The sequence below is a fragment of the Artemia franciscana genome, chromosome 1 (genome assembly GCF_032884065.1).
Source record: "Artemia franciscana chromosome 1, ASM3288406v1, whole genome shotgun sequence".
In the NCBI taxonomy this organism is placed as follows: Eukaryota; Metazoa; Arthropoda; class Branchiopoda; order Anostraca; family Artemiidae; genus Artemia; species Artemia franciscana.
The window spans coordinates 6,072,526-6,082,769 of record NC_088863.1 but is presented as its reverse complement, the minus strand read 5'-3'; the positions used below and the strand labels follow the sequence as shown (position 1 = coordinate 6,082,769).

Here is a 10,244-nt window from a genome sequence, read left to right as displayed (position 1 = left end):
TGGTAGCAGCAATTGTAGTTGTACTGGTAGTAGCAGTAGTAATATTAGGAGCAGTAGTAGCAGTAGTGGAAGCAGTAGCGTGCATTGTTTCGCTTTCTGAACCAAAAATAATCCCTCTCATAATTTCCTAAAAGTTAAAATTCAGATGTTTTAGCTGTCTAAAGGTATATTCTTTTGAAAACTTGCATGCACACACTGTATTTCAATTTAGTTTATTGCTCTCCTCAAAACTCCCTCATAGCTTATGCTTATCCTTTTTGGACACCAAGGGATAGACAAGCCCCCCTTTACCAATGACAAATACTGTGTATAAGCAGTGCGTGAATAACATAAATTGAAGCCCGTGCGTTGGTAAAATAAATAATGAGATAATACATTGATCCATTTTCAGCCTTAACATAGGCAGTTCTATTGCAATACCGATGTTAACGACAAGGATAAACATTTATTAAATAATATGCCAAAAAATAGAACAGGAAAATTATAGAGATATACCTAGAAACTGTCTGAAATTAATCTTTATTCCCCTGGATCTCCAAGTGAGATAATCAACTATTTGAACTTACACCTTTTTTCCATTAAAAATTGGCATTCCCATTTCGGGAAAAAAATTGAAAATGGTTGATGAATAACTTCACTCCCAAGTTAATCTGTTCCCACGCCATTCTTAAATTACTCTTCTGCTCTTGCAAGCTGGGGTCCTATGGTCATCGAGAATTATCCATAAACAAGCCTTGAATTAAAAACTTATCATCAGATCTAAGCTTAAAGGTTAACGAAACGAAAGACTTTCCTTTTCTATGAAAACGACATGAAACTATGCGGGTAAACTTAAGTGCCTACACAAATTGTGAGTATGGCAAAGCTAAACAATAGTATATTAAAGAAATGTAGGATAAATCACTTTGCACCGTTAACCTATCATACATAATCTTGATTTGTTTCTTATTAGGCCCAAAATTAAATTACATAATTTACCCTTTTATCTCTCCTCTTTCGAGGAGTTTTGACTTATGATTAATCTGATTTCCAAGTGAATCTCTCAGAAGTGAGTTTGTCTACAATTATCTTGCAATACATTCTTAAATGATTAATTAGTGAAGTACTCGAATAAACATCTCTAAAGAACATACAACGTTTCTTAAGCTAGACATAAAGGCAAATATATTAAATAAATGTTTACTTTTTAAAGTTGTTGTAGATTCTCACATCAGCATGTAGCCATTTTTCAACCAATACTTTTCACTTCTTTGTAAGGTTCTGCTTACTGTCGTTTGTTCTAGTAAGTTTTGGTACATATAACATATGCCCTATCTGACTTCTAAGTAAATTTCTAAGCAGAGTTATTGATTCATCAAAATATTCTGACATCATTACTAGGTGAAACTTGGTGCTAATATAACTAGAGAATTCTTCAATAACTATTTCATTTGAGAACGATTCAGGTTGTAATCCAAGCATGAAAGAGAGCTGGTTTCTTCCAGCAATGTTCAAGAATCTATCTTCTCTAAGAGTGCCATATTCTAGTCTCTCAATGAAGCCATCAAAAGATGACACGTTGTAAAATTCTCGCAAATCAAAAAAATTACACATAGATTCAAACTGATATACAGGATCTCGTAAAATTATAATGTATAATGCTTCACTTCCAAGTAGTTCGTCAGCAATGGTAAAATTCCATCTTTCATCTTCAACAAAAGTTTCAAAGCTCATTATCGTTCTACTAAAGTTTGTTGGAGAAGTCTGCCAAGTCCTCATCTCTGATCCGGTGTTAAAATAGTTTCCATTAAAAAGGGATAACCTGTGAGGGTTTTTTTTTTAAAGTGAGTAGAGCTATATGCTACACAACTATACAAGTTATGAATAGTTTCACCTCAAACTTCAGAAAAATATGAACTTGTTCCTTTAAATTGGTGTAGCAGCTGTCGTTTATTAGGAGAAGTTCCTTTATAGATAAAAAGAAAAAGATTAACCAAACAAGAAGTCTACTAAAAAAAATTATATGACAGTAATCACATTAATTGAATCAACAAAAGTAAAATAAAAAGAAATTACAATGAATAATCGAACCAAATCGAAAAAATATAAGAATTACTTGAAGCAGGAGAAGGCCATCACCCCCTAACCCTTTAAAAGGGCATAATTAATCAGGTTCTAATTCCTAAGTTGTAAAACATAATTTGAGCAATGCTTTTCATTGTATTCAACTTAATTATAAAAGTAAAGTTTGTTAAATTTGAAATCAAATATTCCAAATAGTTTAAATCAAAGGTCCCAAATGTTCAACTTGATATCCTTTGCTGTTTCTGAGAGTTTGCGGATTCACCATCTGAAAACTAGTATGCAAATAGTATCTCTTGATTCGATTAAACACTCTCTTCAATAACATATGATGTTTTCAACTTAATATTCTTCTCTGTTGCTAAGAAAACTCATGCAAGCCCACTAACATAAAGGATACTTATCATATCTCCTAATCTAGTTCAATCATTCCTTCAACGCTCCGTGAAAGTTTCAATTTAATTCCCCCAAATATGCTTCTGTTACTGTATATAGGCTCGGTTGACTGGCCATTTGAGATAACTATTGTGCTATAAATAATTGTAAGATCAAATAAAATTCCTGGGATGACAATACCCCCAAAGGTCATGGAACAAGGACCGTAAACATTGCAAATTGATAACATATTAAAATTATGTTCTACAAGTGAAAATGGGCTTTGTGAAGCATCTAAAAGGATATTAAATCAAAATATGCTATAAAAATTCAGGTTGTGTGTGCTGTATCTCACGGAAAAATCGGTATGTTTAAGTTGCTTTTTTTAAATTGCTTGAATTCTGTTTTAGGGGGATTTTATTCACTAAATTAAAACATGTTATTTATACCCATGTTACCAAAAATGATGAAGTGTAATGTTTCAGAAATAGTTGTGGGCATTTAGTTAAAATTGCAAAAGAATTTAGATAGGAATTCTTGGGTAAATTAAAAAACACTGTGAGTGCTCAGGTCTTACAAAAGAATTTTGTGAAATGTGTCAGCACTACCTCAGAGAACTAAGTTGAAACTTCAGGGATATAGTGAGAGGGGTGAAGAACCAAATAAAAAACGTAAGCATCCAGTGCCAATCAATATGCACAAGTTTTTTTTTGTTTTTTTGTATTTCGATCAACATACCCCTCAGCAATCCCCAAGAATTAACCTTAGCCATTTTTAATATATTATGGATACAATGTTTTGACAAATTGTATGCATATTTTGTCTTCCTCGGTAATTCTACCCGGAACTACAGAAAAAATGCACTTATATGTTTCTTTACAGACAAACTTTATTAAAACAACTTTTGCTTTTAAATATTTCTTAAGAATATTCAGTTTAATTTGTCTACGGTCCTAGCCCCATGCCTTTGGGGAGATTGTAATCCCAGGCATTTATTTGACCTTTCTATTATTTTAACATAATGGCCAACTCAAAATTTTGGTTGAAAATCTGCAAAAATCACGAGGGAGGGGTAAAGGTGGAAAAAAGGGAAGAGTGCAGGTGGTATTGTGCTCATCCTTTATTTGCTGGAATCTCAACATGCTTCCTTTCCAAAGCCCGGAGGCACATACAGTATCACTGGTTAAAACCTTTCGTAGCTGTGATTTGAAAAGAATAAGTGTATTCGAAAAAAAATCCTGTGAAATTGAATAAATTGAGTGTTGACTGTTCTGCAGTATAATGAGTTGAGAGTTTATTTATTTACAGATCTTGAACTTTTGAAATTCAGTCATGTGAATAGAGTTGAAAATTTGTAAAATAATCAAGAGTGGGGGTGGAATTTTCTTCTTTATCAACTCTGAAGACCCCTTTTTGAACTAAGATATTGAAGGAAGAACCGTGTCCGAGACGCTGGGGAACAAATTCTAGCCAATACTATATGCGAAAAATTATTTGTCAAATGCTGATGCTTCAAGAAACAAATATGACTTTGCCTACACGCGTAATAAAGTCTCTAATCAAATCCTTAGTCATCCCTATTGTGATTTTCTACAGGTTTTCTTCATAAACGAATTGAGTTCAACAAATCTAAATACAGTTTCATATTGACTGGAATCGTATGATTAAAATTTTTGGCTTTTTCTTGGGCCAATTACTTCAAACAAATCTGCTACAGTCATCATTTTCAATATCTCAGGCTCACCAAATGATATTTTAAAGATTAAGGAAGTACTTGATAAGACTATTAGACATATCTATTATAATTTACTATTAGATATATCTAGCTTTCGGTCCCTGTATAACAACTTGGATGTTAAATATGAAAAACCAAATATTAGTGATTGCTGTTTGTCAATTTTAAAAGCTTTATCAAAATCTCAGCAAAAGTTTTTACTACTTTTTTGTGATGGTTGCTTACAATGCTACCATGATTACTGCGCTAACAATGATATTCATGAATATGATACGAGGAATATTGATAAATTAATGATTGAGGTTAAGAGTAGCACAAGATCAGGATTTTGACTGCAGTTTCCTGGAACTACAGTCTAAAATTCTCTACCTGTGAGCATCAATGAAGCTGAGCATCTTCTAGATTTTAAGAGAAAATCGAAAATATTTAATAAACAATGCTTAATTATGTATTTCCATGGGGAGACACAAGAGGTTGTAAGGATATATGGATGGTTGGGATGGTAGGATGGAGTAGGTGGTTAGGTGGTAAAGAGGAGTGGGTGTATGGGTGGTAGTGCTGAAGTACGGTGGTTGGGAGGTATATATTTATTTTATAGGGTATAATACGAAGGAGATTGATCTTTTTTCATTTTTCCTTAGATTTTTTTTTCTTTTTTGTCAGTTATTTATTATGTTATTTTTTTGTGGGCTTAGAAAATGGTAAAATTTTACTTTGCACACCAACTAAACGTATGTTTTTCCATGAGTGCAGTAGATGTGAAATTAAAGAATTATAGTTGTGTTTGTTAGTGAAGTAAATATTAATGAATATCAATAGCTAGTGTATGTTATAGCAGAGCTTGGTCTTTTGTAGACTATTCCGCCACCATTTAGTATTCTAATGGACTGCCAGGGTCAGTCCTAAATCCACTGGTTTAATATCTTTAGCCCCTATGCCAGTGACCAGTGCAAGTAACGTGGCCCATGGAGCCAAATTCAATCCTGAGAAACCACAGATTATAAGAAATCGGCCCTGCCTCTTTTCTTGCTGTAGTTTTGCTGCAGCCTTAAGCATTAGGAATGCGGCAAGTGTAACATCTGTAGTATATAGGTACCAGTACATAGGCCAATGGTGTAAAGCCCAAAATTCTTCGTCTAAAACTCTTATTTTTCCCAAGCAAAATCGTCTCAAATCATATGGAACCCTCTCTCAGTACCAAAATAGTCACACAAATAACCTCTCAATAACTCAGGCCTAGTAAAAAAAACGGATCAAAATTGCAAAGAACATGCTTACTTCTTTTCAAATGAAAATTCAAAATAGAACGTAAAAACTAACTTGACTTAAAAAGATCTAAACACACAACGAGCCAGAGCTCATGGAGGCAGGCCAATTTAAAGCCTCAAGGGCTTCAATCTAAAGTCAAGTGACATCCATAATATACACATTCATCCTTTTTTTTACCTTAGTTAAATTTCATCCCTATCTAGCCGCATAAAGATACATTTTGGCATGGGACGACTTATCCTAACTTCCCCATTTCCACTGAAATTGAATTAGAGAACCTTTGTCAATTTATCAAAAGTATTACGGGAAAAGAGAATGCCAAAAGATTATAATGTATTGACGAATAAACGGGGATGGAGAGGGAGAGGGGTTAAACAGAGATTCCCTGAGTGTTAATAGTTCAATTTAGCAAAATAAAAAAAAAATACGACATTTATATGGTAATCAAAGTCAACGGACATAAAACCTCTCTCTTAAGATAATAGGCTGCTGATCCAAATACTGCCGGGAGCCTCACGAGCCGTACCGAAAAATCGCAATAAGACAAAACGTAAAAATGACAGCATCAGCTTCAGAGTTTCTTAGAAAAAGTCAAGGTCACTACAAGTTTTAAACGGCACTTTTAAGGTGTAAGAAGTGCCACACTTGCTTATTGTTTGTCTTTGGAGATTTGTTGCTGCAGGTCAGAAAATTCTAAAGATCAAGGGACGTGCTTAAGTATGTCTGCAAAGACTGTTTCTTTCGTAGAAACACTTATAGATGGTCAGCGGCCTTCACACTCTCAACTATTTCGTTAGCCACTTTTTTGAGGGCCCAAAATTTTCAAGTCCTTATTTGATCGCTTAAGATACGTATATAGGATTTGAAATCTCTTCGCATGTGCTGTTGATAAACAGTTTATGATCATGAAGATTACTAATAGCTTATTGACAAGTTCTTAGCACTGCAGTATATGATGGGCTTATGCTTTTTAAATTGTAGGTATTGTAGGCATTTTGTAGGTAGCAGAGTTTGACGCACTGTCGACTTTTTCAGAGTTTAGAGAGTTCAAATTTAAAAGCTTGCAAGTTGTGATGTCAAAAAATCCATCTAGCTTTCAGGAAATCTCTTTGACTTTTGTAGCTAGTCTCGCACCCTCCCGATCCCTCGGATAGTAGTCACAAAAGAAAATTCAGTACAGCATTCAAAACAAGTTTTATGCTCATGCCTGTCTTCCAGTAATTAAGTGTAATTCAAGAATCATTGTAGTCCAAAAAAAAAAAAACATATGGTACAAAACAGGAGGAAAGATGATATCGGAACGTAATCGAATAATATTGGAAATTAGTAGGCTAATTTAAGAAAATAAAATACTCATGAGTGAGGGAAACGTAGGCTTCTGTTTTCCTCACTGCGGAAAAGTGAGGAATACGCAGCTAGTATAACAGAAACAAAATAGCCAATGACTGGAATTTCAAAGGGATTAAAAATAGCAAAGTTTGGTGTATTTATATTTTTTCGGCGGCTAATATGAGGAGCTGAGGCATTTCAATAATATTTTCGGTTTCTTCTACATGACTAATAACTTGGCATTGTGTATTAAGTTCTGAATAAAGACATGTCTTTGTTGATAACAACGCATCATACACAAATTAATTTGGAGCCAAACCACTAATTCCGCACCTTCGGATACTAATCACAGAAGAAAATTCAGTGCAGCATTCAAAACAAGTTTTATGCTCATGCCTGTCTTCCAGTAATTAAGCGTAATTCAAGAATCATTGCAGTCAAAAAACGAAAAAATATAGTACAAAATAGTAGGAAAGATGATATCGGAACGTAATCGAATAATATTGGAAAGTAGTAGGCTAATTTAAAAAATCAAAACCAATAAGTGAGGGAAACGTAGGCTTCTGTTTTATGTTTACAGCAGTTTAAAGGGAGACACGATTCCCAGAAAGTAAGACAACATTTGCTACAAAAAACATCCCCTTTTTTGCTCACTTATTAGAAAAATATTCACAAATAAATAATAGGGCAAAATAATTCCATAGTTATTATCATAAGATTATCACTCATTTATTGAAAAGCTGAGGAATAATTTTTTCCGGTCGACAACTAAAATCTACTGCCAAATATTGTGAAATCTAGCTAGCTTTGTAGACATAAAAATTCACTGGAAACGCTTACTGGTTTGATAACAAAATAGAGTTCTAGACCGATACTTTCAAAATGAAATCTGAATTAAAACTGATTTTGATTATGTTATGCACATTGTGGTTCCTTAGCTACTGATTTTAAACGGTATAAATGTTTCTATTATTTATCTATTAAAAGATTTATATGGGAGTCTTTTTTTTTATCTTAAAATCAGTGAGGGTCGTTATTAGAATCTCCTAATTCATGCAGGGGGAGGCGTGATACATGGTGGGGTTTTATCTCCCTCAATATGCAAACCCTGCTTGTCTAATTTATTGAGTATTCTTCCGACTCCTTTCTGCTAAGAAAATCTAATGTCTCAGCCCTAGCTTTCGTGTATAAAATTATTTAATTATTCTTAAAGGAAGGGGTCATGCTGATTCCGTTAATTTTTCGCCTCTCCATTTTCTATTTTTGGACTTTCTATGAATTGATGAGTGTTATTTCCGCTTTTTTACGGTAAAAATGTCATCTAGATCATCACGTATCAATCAAAATTTATTAAATAGTTGTAATTTAAAGTCGTTTCGTTCAGGTACAGTTTCCGACTCTAGGATTTAGCTCAAGATGAGGTGTTCAAAAATCCTTTTTAATAGAAGTAAATATAACTGTAGGGCGGTTGAAAAACTGTACTTGATTTATAGTGATTTAGTAGTGAAATATTTTAAACCACCGCTATTGTTAAAACGACACATATTTAGCGTTGATATGTCTAAATAAGGACCCACTTGATAATTTTAGCGCTGAAGCTTATGGCTGGTAAATTCTAAGGTGAGCCTTTGCAATGTTAGTAGGCAAGCAGTAATAAAATTATATACGGTCAATTAGAGGCAACCAAATTAATATTAGCGAAATGGAAAAGTTTTGAGGAAAGTTATAATCTTTTAATCCCATGTCTCAGCAACTACTGTCAAGACAGTAAGCCTGTCTTTTGACTGCTGTGGTGACCAAAATAGAAACCACCAAATGCTTGCGATGATCTCTTCAATTCTCCAGTGGTTTAAAAGCAAACCGATAATTGAGCTGAATTTTCTTCTTTCGGAACATTCACTAATGACTGTATGCATGAATGTATGCAAGAGGTGTACACCATGATTCCACTAACAATGTAAGAGGAATCATGGTGTACGCTCAAAATCAATGGATGACTCTACTTCAAACTGCAAGGATATATACAGCGCCCTATACTGTCGAGGCACTGACGAACAAAGCCTTCGTAGACTAGAAGGCAGTTCAACATGCTATTAGCCCATCTGCCATGTGGGATACAAATAAACCTCAATTTCTGTGAAGAAAACTGAGGTCGGTAAAGTATGCATGAAAGTCGTCATTAGAGTTTCACACCAGCTTCACGAAAATAGATGAAGGGCAAGGTGAATTTGGCCGTAAGAAGCAGGTGCTAAAGGCAGCTTACGCGAAGATAATCCCTGTTTCGGAAGAGAAAGGATGAATCTTGTGGCCCTTTGCAAGAATAACGTGATCCCACAGCTGCTCTCTCATGACTACGAAAGCTCAAAAATTTTGAAGGGTGTGAAAAAGGTCCTTTTTGAGACTGATGAAGATTAAGAAACGGGAGAAGAAGACAAATTGTGTGAACATACGCCGATGGCAGAGTGATTTACAATCAGTACATTTTGTGTTCGGCTTTTGGATCAAAACAGTTTAGCTAAATTATATATTTTCCCGAGATATGCGTTTTCTGCTTGACATTCTGCCATAAGGCTATTATAAATTTTGTCAATTGGAAGCCACGTATACGCCATAAAAGTTGGTTATCTAACAAAAACGTTCTAACAGCAGAACTACTAACGAGAAATCGTTAATATTTTATTTTCACCTACTGAAAAAGTTTGAATAAGGGAGATACGTGTTTTCAGCTTGACACCGACGATGTAACAACCTTAGAAATCCTGAGGTAGACAAGCATCCTGATGGTTTTCAGTGAATAATCATAGAAATCCTGAAGTAAACCAGCCCTTAAAGGTATTTAATAAACGAAACTATTAGGTAAAGCTTGACGACATTCTAAAATATAGAAGCCCAGACCCTGGCTGATCTTTTGAAAACGGGAACTATTAGCTAAGGCCCCAGAAAATCCTGAAGTAAAGAAGTCCTGACCTTTGTAAAAAATTTTAAACTCTTATGAAACTATTAGGCAACAACCCAAGAAAATCATGATTTAGTGTAGGTTTTTTAAAGGAAACTATTAGTTAAAACCAAAGTAAAACCCGAAATAAACAAGCCCACAGCCTTAGGTTTCTTAAGCATAACAACCAAGGAAAAAAACCATTCTCTATGATGTAACATGCTTCTGCCGTTTTCTTTTTTTTCTTCTTGGTTACCTGTGACGTAACAAACACCTGCTGGTTTTCGTAAAATTACGGATTTCCTTTTAAAAGTAGGGATCTCCTTAAAACTAGGAATAGGGTTCCCTTTAAACGATTGAGGGGATACCAATAATGGGGATAAGTAAGCATAAATGCAGTGTCATATTTAGAGGGAATTTAGATTTATTTTCTTTAACAAGTCAAAGGTTAATTAACATGCTTATACTTTTGGAAAAAAATTAGTGATATCTAGGCTACAGGAAATGAAGTCAGCTAATTAGAAATGTTTCAAAAAGGCT

General features: G+C 34.3%; 1 protein-coding gene across 1 annotated transcript; it reads right to left on the bottom strand.

Annotated features, from left to right (window-relative positions):
* Positions 1 to 1,242: 1,242 nt before the first annotated feature.
* On the bottom strand, positions 1,243 to 1,713 carry LOC136033709 (galactose-3-O-sulfotransferase 2-like). The gene has a single exon (XM_065714583.1). It carries the CDS (start codon positions 1,711 to 1,713, stop codon positions 1,243 to 1,245), a length of 471 nt encoding a protein of 156 aa, XP_065570655.1.
* Positions 1,714 to 10,244: the final 8,531 nt, after the last annotated feature.

Bases quoted from the DNA above. Each gene is read 5' to 3' on its own strand.
- LOC136033709 (XM_065714583.1), bottom strand. From the start codon at position 1,713: ATGAGCTTTGAAACTTTTGTTGAAGATGAAAGATGGAATTTTACCATT.